Source organism: Plectropomus leopardus, chromosome 10, assembly GCF_008729295.1.
Source record: "Plectropomus leopardus isolate mb chromosome 10, YSFRI_Pleo_2.0, whole genome shotgun sequence".
Lineage (NCBI taxonomy): Eukaryota > Metazoa > Chordata > Actinopteri > Perciformes > Serranidae > Plectropomus > Plectropomus leopardus.
In genome coordinates, this window is record NC_056472.1 from 30,837,261 (window position 1) to 30,854,286 (window position 17,026).

General features: G+C 39.2%; 1 protein-coding gene across 1 annotated transcript in view; it reads right to left on the reverse strand.

The window, feature by feature from the left end:
• Window positions 1–17,026, reverse strand: part of pdia5 (protein disulfide isomerase family A, member 5) — an 81,501-nt gene that overhangs the window by 41,180 nt on the left and 23,295 nt on the right. The window contains exons 4-9 of the mRNA XM_042494233.1: window positions 9,150–9,233; window positions 8,956–9,001; window positions 7,057–7,149; window positions 5,222–5,282; window positions 3,813–3,880; window positions 1,215–1,306 (exon numbers count right to left, since the gene is read on the reverse strand). Coding sequence (XP_042350167.1) covers window positions 1,215–1,306; window positions 3,813–3,880; window positions 5,222–5,282; window positions 7,057–7,149; window positions 8,956–9,001; window positions 9,150–9,233 — 444 coding nt within the window. The remainder of the gene's footprint in view (window positions 1–1,214; window positions 1,307–3,812; window positions 3,881–5,221; window positions 5,283–7,056; window positions 7,150–8,955; window positions 9,002–9,149; window positions 9,234–17,026) is intronic.

Here is a 17,026-nt window from a genome sequence, read left to right on the forward strand (position 1 = left end):
TAAACACAATTGTGAGATGACTGCGTTCCCAATGAGTTTTGTGATGCAACTTCTCCTCTGGAGATAACGTTCAAAGAATCATGGCGATTGATGGTCAAAACATCAGCAGGTTTATTTCTATTGCAGCCACCAAACTAGGCATCATAATTTCCAATCAAAACCTCGGTAGGATAGTGATAGTCCACGATTTCACAGAGGAACTGTGGATTTAAAACTTCCAGATGATCATCTCAACTTTTGAGGAGTTATATGATGCAATAGCAGCTGTTGTAGCGCCTGCTGCATCATTAGGGAACCAGTTCCTACCAACAAGCACATAGCATCATATGACCTATAAAAGCCAACAAAAGTGTTTCCATTGCAGTTTTCCGAAATGTGGCTTTTTCGAATTGCCTGAAATACCACCTTGTGAGAGTGTAAAAAAGTTTTTGCGATAAATGGGACTGTTTTAAAGACTCGTGTTTCCATTAGCCGTATATATTTACGCATCTGCAATTTCAGTTTGTGCAATTGGAGGATTACTGGAAACCTGCTCAAGTTTTGCATGAATCTGTGATGGAAACCCGCCTTCTGTTATATTAAGCTGCTGTGAATTAGGCCATCTTTTCTCCTCCATGCCATTGCCCACGTGTCGGCATCCCCTTGCATCAAAGAGTTACACCAAAGTCAAGAGCTCACTCAGCAGTAAAATCTGGGGGCAACAACAGTCCCAGAAGTACCCTGCACAGCACACTGATTAGCACAAAAAAAAGAAAAGCATCAACTCCTCCCAGTTGCAGAGGCTGAAACATGGGACTTATGGCCTTTTTGACACATAATTTCAATTATTTATCAGTTATAAAAACAGTTCCCAACAATTTCTTTTCGCATTGACTAATCCATTCTTCAGTGAACCACTGTAGTTTTACTTCATAGCCGACCATACAGCACCCAGCTGCATCCAACAGCTTCGACCCCTTCAGTGAGTTTACTTTTTTCAAAGGGAATACAAGAGGATGCCAAAGAAACTGAAACTTTCTCCTTTACACCTGGTAGAAGCAAGTTCTGAACCTCAAGAGACACCATTGCAAGGTGTAAGTCTGCCACCACCAAGTCTGTTGGTGTTTAAGAGTCCTGGACTGCACTTTGCGTTTGAAGTGGCCCTACTCTGATGTTCTGAGCCTTGGAAGTGAGGGCTGAGCCTTAAGTGAGACGGATGAGAGGACTCTACTCACTCAAAGTAGCAGAAGGTCGGGTAGCCTTTGACGTTGTACTCCTGCTTCAGGCCGTCAAACTCGGCCGGGTGCACATTCATCCCTGCCAGTACCTTAATAAGTAATAGAAATAAAAAATAGAGGGGAAAATGAGGATGGTGAAACAAGGCAAAGAAACGATACAGAGCAAGGACATGAAACATCAAAACTTCATCAGAGGGCTCCAAAATAAAAGATGGATTACTCCAGGTATGAAAAGAGACTGCACTGTGAAACACTTTAGATAAAACAGTCCTTCCAGGATTTCTTAGGCTGTTTGATGAACGTGCGGTATCAAACAATCTTGGTATCAATATGATTGGGGAATTCGAAAGGGTTAAAGGGTTTCATTTCACCTAAGTGATTTTCTGCAAAGGGTGGAAGCACATCTGCATGGGATGTTTGCTTTACTGTCCTTCGATATGAGAAAATATCATGCTTTTAAAAAAGGATGTGCTCTCCCAGTCCTAAAATTACAACCTGTGTCAGAGTAAGCCTCAGGTGCAGCTACACCTGGCACCTTTGAAAACAGCTAACAGTGAGAAATCCAATGCCTGAGCCTCTGGTTGTAGGTAAATAAATAATGAATGAATGAAAGTATTCTTCCAATACAGACATTTCTTTGATATAAATCAAACAGCTGCAGCTTCCCAGGTTCCCTCTGAGGAAGTATTGTACAACACACTGTTCAAAAAATAGCTTTAAAAATGCCTGTGAGTCATGGTGAGCTCTCCATGCCTCCATCTATTTCAAGTTGACAGTGTTTCTCAACAACATCCCTGTTATGTAGCACAGATCAAAACTGGTACAGAGAGATGATACGGAATAAACGTAAAGGTCCAGTGTGTAGGATTTAGGGGAATATATTGGCAGAAATCAAATATAATAAGTATGTTTTCTTTAGTGTATAATCACATGGAAATAGGAATCATTATATTTTCGTTGCCTTACATAAGCTGTTTATATACAGTGCATGCAAGAGTGCACCAACCACCAGCTACTTTATGTAATACAGTACATAGGGTTTCAGTTAGATTTGGGCAGAACCTAAGCGATATTTTCAAAATGTTCTTTTTTTAGTTTTTTTTTTTTAAATTAACCTGTTTCCATTGGGCGTATTTTACATTCTTAATTTCATATTGCGTAATTTTGAAGGTTAATGGACACCCATCTACTGACTATACATCAGTTTTTTATACAGCCCCACTTTAAAAATCCAGAGCCATCCCTTTAAAATAGAGAAATGATGCAAAAAATAACAACTCTCCACATTAATCTGAGTTTTTCAGCTATTCAGCCTGATGAGATGCACAGACTAGACGTCTTCCTACGTTAATGTCACAGAGGTGAGACATATGTTGAACGATCGGCCTGAACACCAATTTAGTGTTATATCTTTCACTTTTCAGCAGCGCGCGCGCGCGCGCGCGCACACACACACACACACACACACACACACACACACACACACTTCTATGTTCTAAATTGAGCTTGTATGCACACTGTTAATTTCCAGTTGAGAGGCTTAAATTTCCACTACTTAAAAGCCCGCTTGACAATCAAACAAAAATGCAGTTAATTATCTTTTCATCCCGTTCCTGCTTTGCGTGAGGCAAACAAGACGAGCTGGTCTACTTCACTGTCTCCTCAGGCTGCTGCCTCTCTCTATGCTCACTGTACAAGACATTCTCCCTCAGACTCTTCTTCTTCTGGTGCTTTAGGACAAGTGTTTACGAACACAAAGCATTTGTTTCCCTAGCTGATCACATATGCCTCTGGTTTCTTTTGAGCACGCATCTCTCCAGTGCTGTTTAAAAACATTACAACAGCTGGGAGCACACATCCCCACTCCCATACCCCTCCCCTTGTATTACTGCTCGTCTGCAAACTGACAACACGGGTCTTTCGGGGACCCATGAGACCAAAAGAAGGAGAAAATGGGATGAAAACAGGAGGGATAGGGAAAAGTTAGGAGGTAAACACAAAGAGCGGGCAGGCTGAACTGACGTTTAATCCATACAGAGGTTGTAAACATCAGCTGGAAGGACATTAGCTCTTAATAGTGTCTGCAGGTGCCAGCTTAAAAGCAAGTAAGAAACACATCTTATGCAATCACTGATTATATATCTGTACAATAATAGAAAGCAGTTAAATCATTAAAAAAAGATTTCTAGGTGAGATTGGTAGGCTTTTGAATGAACTACTGTAATTGCTCTGGTGGGTCGATTGCAAAGCAAAACACAGAAAGAATAAATCAAGTCCAGCAGAGAGGGGGATCAAGGTTTGTGAACTCCTTTTAAAAGCCATCTGGGTTATTATCCTGCTGAATCAAAACCCACAGTGCAAAAGTTGCTGAGGTATTGTACTTTTGAGAAGTTTTGTGAGAAATACAACTGGCGGAGGCTTTCATTTAGGCCTGACTGACAGACTTTACTTTTGCAGATTGCCAGGCTAACCATCCAGACGTTCACTGCTGACGCATCTCATCTAATCTGCAAACGTCAGAGCACCACGACTGCAGATCAGAGATCAGTTTATGCAACAAAACTGTGCAGGGGGGGAGAGATTTAGCGGACTTACATATTTTCCCTTGGTCTCTGTGGCTGCTTGCTGAAAGATGGGTTGCATTCTCTTACAAACGCCGCACCCTGCAATGAAAATACAAAACAGAAGTTATTACAAATAACTCAAAGGGAACCATTGCTCTGACAACATTGATTCGACTGTCAAAAAATTTCCCATCATCTGCAGGGGGAATTGTTTTCTTTTTTCTTTTTGTCAATAGCAGCTTGGAGTGTGCTGTGAAAGATGTGATGGACTGCAACCACTGACCATAATAACAGAGCACATCACATGGAAAAGCCCCTGTAAAGTCTTTATTATTGAGCAACACAAGGAGACGAGTCAATTTACTCTATTTTGTTCTAAATTGGAGTTGAAGGATGAGTAGGTTAATCATTAAGCCAATCAACAGAGTTGTATGGCAACAATTTTGTTAATCTATTCCTTCTTTTACTGAGGAATCATGCCAGTGACTCACTGTTTCCACCCCCTAAGTTGAGAAGATTTGCTGCTTTTTTTCTGCTTTACATGACTGCAAATTCAGCATATTTGTGCTCATAGTGTTGGTGTAACATAACAAGCAATGTGAAAACCTTGAGCAACATAAGAATAAGATCTAAAATGAACACTCAAACAACAGTTCCAGTAGGCGTTAGCGGCGGGTGATGGCAACCTTGCTGAACTGCTGTGGCTTGCATGCTTGTGATGTTCACACTGACGGCATTGTTGCTGCGGTGCTACTTGTTGATGTAACTACTGTATTTAAGCAATTAAAAGCACATATTCCACTCGTTTATTGAGATGTGCAGCAGCTGTATTGTCAACAACATAGTCCTGCAAGTATTTCACAATAAAATGCCCAGTGTCAACTGCAGGGATTCTGCTGACAGAAACGTTTGCAGACAGCTTTTATTTTGAAAGGGAAGCAAGAAAGGTTGAGTGAAACAGATATATTTGTATTTCTTCACATCTGTGAAAGATGAGGACATTACTATTAGGGCTGTCAAACAATTTTTAAATGATTAAGTGATTAATTGTTATCATTTAGGCATTTTTGTATTTCATGAGTAGGTTATATTTCTTGAGAACATGGCAATGATAAAAACTAAAAGGCTTCTTGTCTAAAGTTTTAAGTGCTTTTTTTGTGGCCCTGGGTGTAAGGGCAGGGTTGCAGGATCGAATTGCAGGTTTTGTTCTCCTGAAGAAGTGTCACTTGGTGCTGGGTATTTTCTGTCGTTCTGTTTCATTTGTCTTGGCATGCGGCATCTTATATGGTCGGATTTTCACTTTTGTAGACAATAATAGCTGTAAGTTTCTCATGGCACACTGTGCTCCGATCACAACATGTTCAAGCAATCTAACAAGGAGAGCACCACTTGTCCTTGTTATTGCGAGCTGCTGAACACTGTGATAATGAAAGAACTCACAGGGAGCGTAGAACATCAAGAGGACTGGCCTCTCCTCTTTCTTCAGCAACTTCCTGAAGTCCTGAAAAAAGTAAGAGAGAATAAAAAGATGAAGAAACTTAATCTATTAAACAAACAATATGTACAAAATGGCTTCATTTCTCAAAGAAAAACATCACTATTATTGACAAAAGCTTGGTGTCAATGACAAAATACAACATCTTGATTTCTCTGATAGTTTGCTCCAGGGTAGTTTTCCCAAAGTATGTCTCTGTTTAGCATACAGAGCTCTAAAATAACAAAGCACACCATCATCTTTGCTTTTTCAGCAATTTGTTAGACTGTGTATATTACACAGTCATCACATCAGCAAAGAACGGGGCAAAAAAAAAAAAAAAAAGGGACTTTCTTCTTTGGACAGCAGATACATCAGCCCCCATACCATTGTCTCCTCCTCATCACCACCTTCATGAGCTCAGCTACTTCCTAAAAACACACATCAGCACAATCTTTTGTTGACACCTTCAACAAGCCTCCAGGCATGAGTGAATAAGCAGGCAAAAACCGACACAACTGCTGCTCATTACAAATAAACTATGCAGGATTTTCCTAAAAAGTAAGTAAACACACATACAAAAGTTACCCCTGTGAATCAATCACTGATGACCCACTGGCAGTGTGTTTATCTGCAGAGACTAAGGTTAAGCAAAATTAAGAAAATCGAGAATCACAACACTGTTGACCAAAAACACCTAAACATCGATAATCACCAGTTAATTGGATATAATGACTAAGTGACCATTTCTGGCTCCAAAAAAGTCAACATGGTGGGGGCTAAAATGCCAACTTCAGTCTTCAAAACAGCAGCCAACAAACCAATGGGTGACGCAACGGTAATTATACAATCTATGGTTGCAATGCACAATTGGTTGCTTGTCCTCCACTATTAAATTAATTTGCAGCCAATGTCATAATACCTTAATAGGTTTGAGTAATTTTTTTAAGTACAAAAAAAGTCAGAATTCTCTGATTCTTGCTGCTAAAATGTTAATATTTTCTGGTTGCTTTACTCACTAATGACAGTACAGCTAAATATCTTTGAATTATGAGGACATCATGTTGGGCTTTGGAAACATTTTTTCACTATTTACTGATATTTTACGGACCGAAAAACGAAATGATTTAAATTATTAAATACAATAAATTATTAAAATAAAATAAAATAAATCATTAATCATCATTTTCCCCCCAATTATAGTTATTCATGGAACAAATCAATCAAGAACAAAATTTATTTGTCTGTGATTAACTACAGCACATTGTTCCAGAATAAGCACCCCTTGTCTGTTTACCGTTCAGGTTGAGACTTCACCTCTACAGCATAGTAGCTTGCAGTGTTCATACAAACATTGTAGAGAGCAGTGGCCAAGTAAAGGACAATTCCTGCATAGTTGCCTTTAAATGAAATGGCCTGCATATATTTCTGAGTGTCTCCGGCTGTCAGGCTGTGGTTGGATGTGCTGAGATGTTTTGATATGAGAGTCATCCAACCTGGCTGGACGAGAGCTGTTTTAAATGCGGTGTTGGAGGACAGCGCCGTCTTAGCAGACTTCATGAACTACGGCGCGTGCCTCTTTGATGATAAAGCCCTGATATGTTGCTTTTATGTGTGCTGGCTTTGTGTTGCAGAGGTGGACCTGCTGCTGTGTCAACTTCAAAAGATGATCAAACCCTCTACAGGACAGCAGAGGAGAGGTAGACGCTGTCTTCCATTACCGTTCTGGATGCATTTAATTAACAGGCCGGCTCTTTACAGTTTCTCCAGAGCGCAAAAGGTTGTTTAGATCACTACTTACTTTTTCTGACTCTATGTGGACAACGTCTTTTGCCTCTGGGTTCTCCTCCCACAGTGGGGGTCCTGACGGGTCTTTCAAGAACGCGACCATGGACTGAAAAGAAAAAAAAAAAGCAGTAAATCTAAAAGTAAAACACACAATTAGATCGTGCAACAACTTGTCCCTGGCACAAAATGATCCTGTAAACAATAGAGTGACTAGCGATGATATACTTGAGCATTTCAAAACTCGTTCTAAATTTAGAACAGGCAAACGCTGCAGGCTGTGCCAGATGGAAACTCATATAGACCAACATGTTCGTCCATCCAGGAGGTTTCAGAGCTATTTCGATACCTTCAAGTGTCTGGTAATTTGCTTGGTAAAGCTCCCTGTAAATATAATGAACCATATGTCTACAGAGGCAACAGCAGGAAATCTTTCATTCAGCGACGCTGCAACAGTGACAGTGTGGACACGGGCGGAATATTTAATGATAATGATGTTATTATTACTTTGTAATGGTTTAAACCGAGAGTTTTGGTGTTTTACTGTTTCCATCTGCCAGGAGAAGAAATATGGGCAAACAAAATAAAAAGTCATGACAGTGAAAAACAAAAGTAGTTATAGCTCCCAGATATAGTGATGCTGGGTTTCTCATAAACTCAGATGAAACCAATATAAGTCAGCTCAACATATTTTAGAGATTCTTAAAGGCAGTGCAGGCAGTTTTATTTTGGTTTCATTGGGCAGAAATTCCATAATAAACTTTAAGAATATTGTAATTTCTAGTGGTCTAGACTTATGCACCTCCTCTTGTTGCTATTAAAGCCTCTAGAAATGTGGCTTGAAATAAAAAGAATGCATATTAAAGTTGTTATATCAAAGCTGAGTGTCGCATTAAGTATCTACAAAAATCTGAGCGAAAATAAATGTTCCCAACTGTTAGAAAACCGAGTTCAAATCAACTCTTTTTGATAATAGCATTTCTCTAGACTGTGTGGGCGTGGCAGATCACATTTTGATTGACGCCTCCTTGAATCCCACCTTTGTCAACTGTCTCAGCCATGGAGCAAAGAAGAGTCTGCGTGATACAGCTCTATCTGTTCCAGCCCTCTGACTCTGGCTGCATGGCGCTCCGGCACTCAGAGTGAGTGTTTTCTGAACGCATCCTCTGAACTTTCAAAATCAGAAGATTCTCAAAATAATACATTTCACTCTGTCACTGAATGACGAGTTTACAAAATGCTTTGTTATCAATACTACTTATGCATAAAGTTAAGATAATGTAGCAAATGTGACACCAGCTGAGATGCATCCATTTGTTATCAAAACTATGGGTGCAATGATAAATTATAGCACAGGGGCTAGCTAGTGCCATATTATTAATTTATTCTTATTATTTTATTGCTTTTCCATTTGCAACCCAGTTTCAGGGACTGTAAAAATAAACTAAAATGACAATATTTAATGTCTGATTATTTTTTATGCTTTTTATTATGCATGTAAGACCCTAAATTACGTATTAATAAAGTGTTTGGCAATTTGGGTTCCCAGAGGCTTGAAGAAAATATGTTTGCATACAGTTGCTTATGTACCCATCATGCAGTTACAGAGCGACATTATTATTCAATTTGGCCACCTGATAATATGTATAATTTATCAATCACTAGTATATTTTTCCTTAATTGCTCACCTACAATCTCAATAAACTAGACAGGGTGAAATTACTCTTATCAAACCAAATTAATGAACACAGACACACTGGGCTGCACATGAAAGTATATCATGGTCAATGACTAAGAAAATAATTAAAACTATGAATGTGAAGAGCTATAAGTAAATACGAGACAGACACAAATAGGATAACTGTGCTGCACCCGAGTCTGTGTGAAGGATGCTGGATTCCAGCTGAGCACTCACCTTGAAGGTGGCGGGCCTGTTGTACTCGGTGTGGAACGTCCCATCTCTGCAAAACACAACAGGCACAGTGCTCACAACACCGGGAGTAAACGGTGAACAACATGCTTCTTTAGCTGCAAACACGATATTACTTTCCAGAAAGCACTGAGGTGTGGAAAAGTGTCTGACAGCCAGCTGAGTGTCTGGTTACTCACTTGTAATGCAGCAGCTCTGCTCCTCCATGTTTGGAGCTCGGGTCCACCTTCACTTTCTTGCAGAGTTTACGGCCCTCTGAGTCTCTGAGAGAGAGATTAACATACAAGAAAAGAGGATCAGTCAAATTCTGGAGTAATCTGAAACTGATTTATACAATCATTTTTGCATTCAAAGAACAATGCGTAGTGTTAAAGAATATAAGTTTAATATTCTTAAAGGGAGCATAGTCTAGTGTGCGGACTTTGTTTTTCTGTCAAGAAAATAAACTTCTTGTGAAAAAATGTGAAAACAAATGATACAATGATTAAATTGGACACATTTCAGAAAGTTAATTATTTTGCCCACTGGATAAAACACATTCAAATTTTAAACCTTATGCACTTTAATTAGTTTTTACCAATTAGTTCGGTTCATCAGAGAAAACTGGAATTTTTCTGCCAAAGTTTGACCAGAGTCTTTCCATTATTTCCAATAAAACAGCTTAAGTAAACTTGGCTAAAGTATTTATGTGGGAAGGGGTAAATCTGCAACCTCGAAGACTGAAAAATGAAGCTAACAGGTAAATTCTTAAAAGTGCAGTTCCTCTAATGGCCACCTGAGGCCGACGCCAGCGGCTGGTCAATCCATGTAGACCTCCATGTTAAAATGTTAAACTTTATAGCAAAAATAATGTTCACAGGCAGGTATAGGAATAGTTTTAGTCTCCATAGCTAATTTCCCCATTCGTGACAACTGTGCAGGGGTGAATTTCTATAGAACTCACCCTTTAACATTTTATTATGGCTTTAAGTTTCACATAACTAAGGGCAGGCTGCTTTAACTGACAGGCTGTCGGGCGATAGTGTCCTCGGCTCCTCCACATCTTTAGCCTGTCACCCAAATATGGTTACTTCTGTCTCCAAAAAAACCAAGACAGCAACAGCTGAAATGCCGATCTTAAGGCTTCACAAACCATTTGGTGACGTCAAGGTAGCTACAATGATTATTTTTACAGTCTATTGTGCAGAGCTTGCCTGGTGGAAATAATTTGTATTTTTTAAATGTATTTATTTATTTGCATGGCCACGATTCAATGACTTAATACAGCATTTCCCAAATCTCTCCTCTAGTATCACTTGTTCTGCATGTTTTAGATCTCCCCCTGCTCCAACACAGCTGATTTAAATGATCAACTCGTTATGAACTCCTGAAGCTGCTTGATACCAAGCTGATCATTTAATTTAGCTGTGTTGCAGCAGGGAGAGAACTAAAACACGCAGGACTAGTGTACTCAAGGAGAGGTTTTGGAGGAAATGCTGTGCTAATGCATGGAGACAATACCGTATGGCCACCACCCTCTTAATGCACAGGAATGAGACTGTTAAGTCGCTGCCAAGCTTATCATGGGAAATAAACAATTTTAAGACCATGAAAAAATTAGCCATCTCTATGAAGATGACTGTTTGTTGATTACTAGCAGATTTAGCTTTAGCTGCTTCCAAATAATATGGAAGAGTCTGACTTAGTTTTCTTTAATCTCTGAATGAATTACAGTGACATATTTGAGTCGCTTGCGGTTAGGCATGGAGCCATTTTTAGCAGGAGAGACTTGATTCAGCCGCTCAAAATGCACAGGCTTATATGCAAACTACATGCTGACCTTGAGGAAGTTACACATTTCATGATGCAACAGCTGGAAGGGAAGTACAGCAAAGCTTTGAAAATAACATTCAAGGAAAAAAAGGAAGATGTTGGTTTGATTTTTGATGCTCTGGACTCATAACTGTGCTGTAGGCAGAAATGAGCTCTAGTACCTGACTACATCTGGCATGTATTATGAAAAGTTAAAACCATGTGGAATCTGCGCCAACGGTTCCTTAGATTGCTTTTCTTGAAAAATCATATGATTGAAAGCTGCACACACAAGAAGCGACCCATACATCATAGCTTCAAGACAGTAAATGAAATTTACGATAAAAGGTTGTTTTTTTTCATTTTCAAACTCTTGTCAGTCATATGTTTGTGTTTTCTGGGATTTGTGCCATTATTAAATTACCTTTATTCACTACATATAAACAGCAGCACTACAAAACAGAAACACATCCCACCACATATGGAACTCAAATTATCTCATTCCCACGCACTGAGAAGTCATGGCCACCTTTTTTTTTTTTTTAAACAAATGTCTCCATATATGTGAGAGACGGACTACCTGGGTGACAGAATAATTACACACAGCAGCTGAATCCTTCAGTCTGGCAGAACATAGACATTTTCTCAACAGCTCATTATGCACTGCAATAACATAGAAACTTCGTTCTCTCTTATAACTTCTTTTTTTTTTTTTTTTTTAATTGATTTTTTCTCCTTGTTTTACACTCATGTATTTCATGCATTATTTTTATTTTTAACTGATATGTGTTATTATTGTTACTGCTGTTACTGCTATTGTTACTGTAATTCCTAGACCATCAACTCCAACTAATGGAGTAAAATGACCCATATAACTGCTTCAAATCGGTGTCAGTTAGGGCTGTCTTACAAGCCCTAAAGCTGTGAAGATATTCTAAATACAGTGTAGGCTACACATAAAATGATATTGATTTTTTTCTTAGGTGGCTTAAAACAAATCTATGATGGCAGACTTTGATTATATGTACGTGATGTGGCAGTTTTCTACCTCAAAGTTATTGTAAATATACAATTATGATTGTGATTTGGTCAATATCATAGACTGTATAAACAACATAGGTTTATAGCAACTAGCTGAAAGGGGGCATATCTCCACATCTGCCGTGGCGGCAATGAATTGATTCTCCCCAAGTGCTTTTATACTGGTACAAGGACAGCAGTCCAATTAAATGGCGTAATTGAGCTATGACTGTAGCTCGAAATGTAAGTATATTGACTGATATGCATGTGCAGACAGACCAGCTTACCACAACAAACCCCAGAAAAACTCAAGATTACAATAAACACACAGATGACTTCATTCTCTACTCAGGACGCCATTTCTCCACTATATCTTATTCTTTGAATGCAACATGCAATCCTTTAAAATATTCATTGCTCATATCATGTGAATAATTCTGTTGAAGAATATGCTTTGCCAACATATTTTGGGCTCATGTCTTTCCAATAACTGAACTGAATTAGGAGAGGAGGAGAGAAGATGCTGCATGTAACTGCATTAACATTTCATGAGATCAATCTAATCCTGTGTTCAGCGCTATATAAACAAGGCTCACTGCTCCATTTATTAGCTGCTTCAGCATGCATACACAAACACATACATCTGCCGTGGGAATACAATACAGATTACACCCTTTACTTTACAGCTTGTCAGCATACAGAAAGGCTCTGTTGTATTGAGGTTTATTTTGTAATTGAAAAAGGCCATAGTTGGAATGGAAATAAATATGCGTCCATCCACCTACACATACTTCATACTTGCTACGGTGAGGCATTATCAGCAGCATGAAGTGCCCTGCCTCTTCTGTAATAAAGAGCAAGGAATATATGCATTAATGTAGTGGGGATTCTTGCTGGAGAAAAGGCCTGATGCTAATAAATTCAAAGAGGTGGAATTCAATTAGGACTCCTAGACCCACAGCGAGCCAAATTTATGTTCAGTTTAGTTTTGCATTATATGAGGGAGAGCGTGCATGTGTTGACAGGCGGGATTTTTCAGGTAATGACTTTGTGCTTAATGCCATATTCTGCTGACTCATGAAGGCAGATGGCACCAGTCGGGGCACACCAGGAGCAGATGTGACCTCGACGCTCAGTCATCCGACTCAAAACCAGTCTGCTGCTCCTTGAAACATTGCCACAAGTGACAAAAGCTTTGGGGGCAACAATGTCCTCGAAAAGCTTCATACAGGGGATCCCAAAATCCATCAAGTCAAGGAAACCTCTAAAGGTAGTTGAGGGACCCTCATTCAAGTAGACTTTAATTAAGAAATTCTAGCCAAAAATATTTGTCCTTAGATGTCACGTATTTTAACTTTGCATTACTTTGTTTAGTAATACTGGCCCTGAAGATGGAACACCTTGTTCATTCATAAATTAACTCACGATCTTTAATCCAACTTTTGATACTTCAGGGAAAAATTGACATTGAGGGCATAAAATCTACATTTTTAATTAAATAAGAAACATAACAAGGCTAAAACATTATAACAACTTTTATTTTTTTGGTTAGTAGCAGAGAACAGCAAAATGACAGAAGTAAACATTAACAATAGAGAAAGTGGCATTTGTTGTTAAGGGTAGACAAAAAGAGTTTGTTTGTATTTGGGACTCATATATGTCCTTCTTGGTCAATGAAACATGTATCACTTATTTATGTATTTAGGTTAATTTGCAATCTGTTATCATTATTATTGTTTTTGTCATTGTTTATTTTATTTTATTTGTCTGTGGGAATGTGCAACTGTACAAGGGGATAGATATTTGTACATTGATGTACATGTTCACACTTTAACTGCAAGAAAGTGCAGCTGGGACCGGTACAATACTGCGGAAAATGAGTTTTGAAATTGCTTCAAATATTCAGAATTTATACGTATCAATAAATTCATATTTTGAAAACACTAATACATGCATAAGTTGCCTTGGGTTGCACACTCTCATGCAAGGTGCACAACTGGGCAATTTTTATAGTTTAAGTACAAGATCAACAAACAAAGGATCCAAAATTAAGAACTCTGACCCATTTATCACTTTATCACTGGTATGAATATTTGAAATATAATATAAGCAACATTAGACAACTTTTAGTTGATTGTTTAGTCTCATGCATTGTACTGTGCTATAACAACACCAAAAAGGTCGCCTTAAATGTCTCAAACATTAACTTTTCATTCTAACCAGGTATGAAAATGCAGTAAACTATTTCACACCAATTTTGTATTAGATAAATGTCTTTGTAGTGTGCTGAAACTTGAAGTGAGCTGTCAGTGCTGGAATAAAGGACTAACAGCTATTACTGAATCTGCACTTTTTTTATGAAACAATGTGAAAAGGCCACACACCTGGGTACAGACCAATACAACAATGGACTTGGAATTTCAGCCTCTTACTCATTCGGTTGTCCAGCACACACACAGTAAGAGTGACTCAGAGAAGAAAAACTGCGCGGCATTATGCTTCTGAACTGCAGTCTCTGTGAATCAACCAAGCTCTTCCATCGCAGAACAAATGGTGGACCAGAGAAGCTAGTATGACTCACGACATAATGTTCAGTTCAGAAAGCACAAAGGCCATGAATGGCAGTCCATCAGCGGCTCGTCCACCGGATGAGCACAACTGTTGCGCATTCATCCCTACGGTAACGTCAGCCGGTGCGTCAGCACCAAAACTTCAACTCTGCAGTGAACAGGAGGTCAGTGACTGTATGTGAAGGCATGAGTGGAGGCTGAACATGGGGAGAGAGCTGATGAGAAATTATAAGGTGCTGAAAAACAGATGAGGTGAGGAGATACACTGTAACAATACATGAAACGCCAAGAAAAACTACCATCCAATAACGTCTTGTTGGAGCAAGACACAAAGTTCAGAGAGGACAGTTAAATGATTTTTCTACCAGTGTTTAAGACTTAAAACTATAACTTCTGCCTGGGAAGGACACTCCTCCCTCAGGTGGGATCACTTCAGTCAAATCAGAGGTATTAAATATTGTCTTCCTCCCTTTGTTTTGTCTTTTTCGCCTCAGCCAATGCCATGCTATGTGCATCCTGTAAATTGAATTCCTCATTTGACATGTTTTTTCTTTGTTTACCTAACAATTCACACTATTTCTGTTGAAATATTTTATGTTATATTAATACTTTGTTTTCTCTTTGCAGAGCTAAAACCACACACTATAAAAGCACTAGAAAACTACCAAGAAATGAAAAGAGAAGAAAATTGCTCAGCTATTGAACTCTGAACTTGGTCTCTTGTCTCCTCCATGGTTCTCCAACACACTCAGGCAAATCCTGATAGTGCGCGTGTGTGGGAATGAATAAATAAATGTAATGCTAATAATTAATTACTGCAGTGTCAAAAGGCAAAATGTTGTTTCACCTGAATTATGTGCTGGTGCACCTAAATGAAAGAGTCAGTGCAACCATAGTAATACATTAATCTGGAGCCCTGCTAAAGAATGTGTGAAGCAAAAACATTTGTGCACTCTGTGTGAACCTTACACTAATAAAACCTTTTTTTTAAAAATACTTTGGTAAGATTATTTGGTTTGACGTACCCTGCGATTCTTTACGCAACAAGGTGGCTGTGAAAAGCGCACCTTTAAGACTGGAGGATCATTAAAACAAAAAAGGTTGGAGCCAAAACGTTGCATTAGGCCAAAGTCAACACAGTCCCTTTTGTGAAGGATTAATAATGGATTCATCATGCAAAGAGGATGAAGCCCTGCTTGCCATTTAATTATTACTCTTCCAAAACACAAATCCTAATCCGTGCTGTGCTTGTTTGTGCTTCGCTGTTCCCATTGATTTAGACAAGGCTACGTTTCTTACAAGTCTGCTCTAAATTTCCAGAAGAATGGGAGCAGAGCAGCACAGTGCTGTACTTCCTGTATGAGATCATCCTTCCCTCTGGTGGATCCCAGTTGGCCAACACTCAGGTGCCTGTCATCTGTTCAAAGTGTGTCATTCTGGCCTTGGTGGCCCTCGTCCTTGGCAGGGCTGACCGTTCTCACGCTGTGATATGCGTTCTGCTCTCTCCCTCCCTCTGTCCACCATGAGCTCGCAGCTGGAGCTTCGATTTGGACCCGGCCCATTTGAGATGGTGGTGAAATATGCCAAATAGCACAATGCTTCTCTACAGAGCCTGGCACCGGATCCCTGTGTCCTGCAGTGATGAACCCGGCTCGCTCTAGCTCCCCTGGCAGGAATCTGGCTCAGTATCAATCTCTGCTTAGCATTAGCACACTCTCTAGCATGTTGGAGTTGTTGGCAAAGGAAGAGAGAGAAGATACCGTACTCTCGTAGACAAAAACAGTAACCGAGTCAAAAAGTAAACAGTAAAAAAAAAAAGGACACGTATATGGAGTGTCTTTGAAGAGAAATGTGGACCCCAAAACTTCTGACAATTCCTTTAGAGTTTGGTTTCTCTTCCTCTCGATCCGCCCAGTCTTCGATTCCGGATAAGCTTGAGAGAGATAGTGAACGCTGCGCTAAGCATGAGGTGTCAAAGGGGAGTATCTGCCTTCCTCACTGTTTCCTGTTTCATGATACATTCTTTCCTCTCTGGTGAGGACGACGGTTCATGCAGTTGATGGGTTGACAGGTAGAAAAAAATTAAATAAAGTAAGTGGAACTGCACACCAGGAGGGTCAGGAAGAACAACACGCTCACGTCCGACCACTGAAGAGCAGAGCAAGCTGTGCTTTGAGAAAACAATTCTCGCAGGAGTGTTGGGAGTTTTTAACATTTGTTTAATGTAAACATTACTATAGTGTGGGCTGGAGAGGGCCGTGCTCCTCAATGTGTGTGGAGTTTAAAAAAAACCTCAATAAATAATGATTTAAAATGAAACAGTATTTTAGATATTACTACATACTGAACCGAAATAAGATTTTGGTACCCACTGAAACGTATCGGTAGCACAGAGTGTCGATAACTGTGTCAAGTACGGCTGCGACTAATTATTACCAGAATGAATTAACTGATTAATGGCTTGGTCTGTGAAATGTCAGAAAATTGCTTTTGATTAAGTAATTACCATCACATTTTCCTAAAGTTCAAGTTGACATTTTCAAATTGCTTGTTTGGTCAATTTTCAGTTATGTTAAGTGGATAATTAGGTTTGTGAAACTTGAAACTAGAGAAAATTTGGCATTTTTGCTTGAAAGAGAGACTTAAAGGAATACATCGCCTGCAACATAACTTTA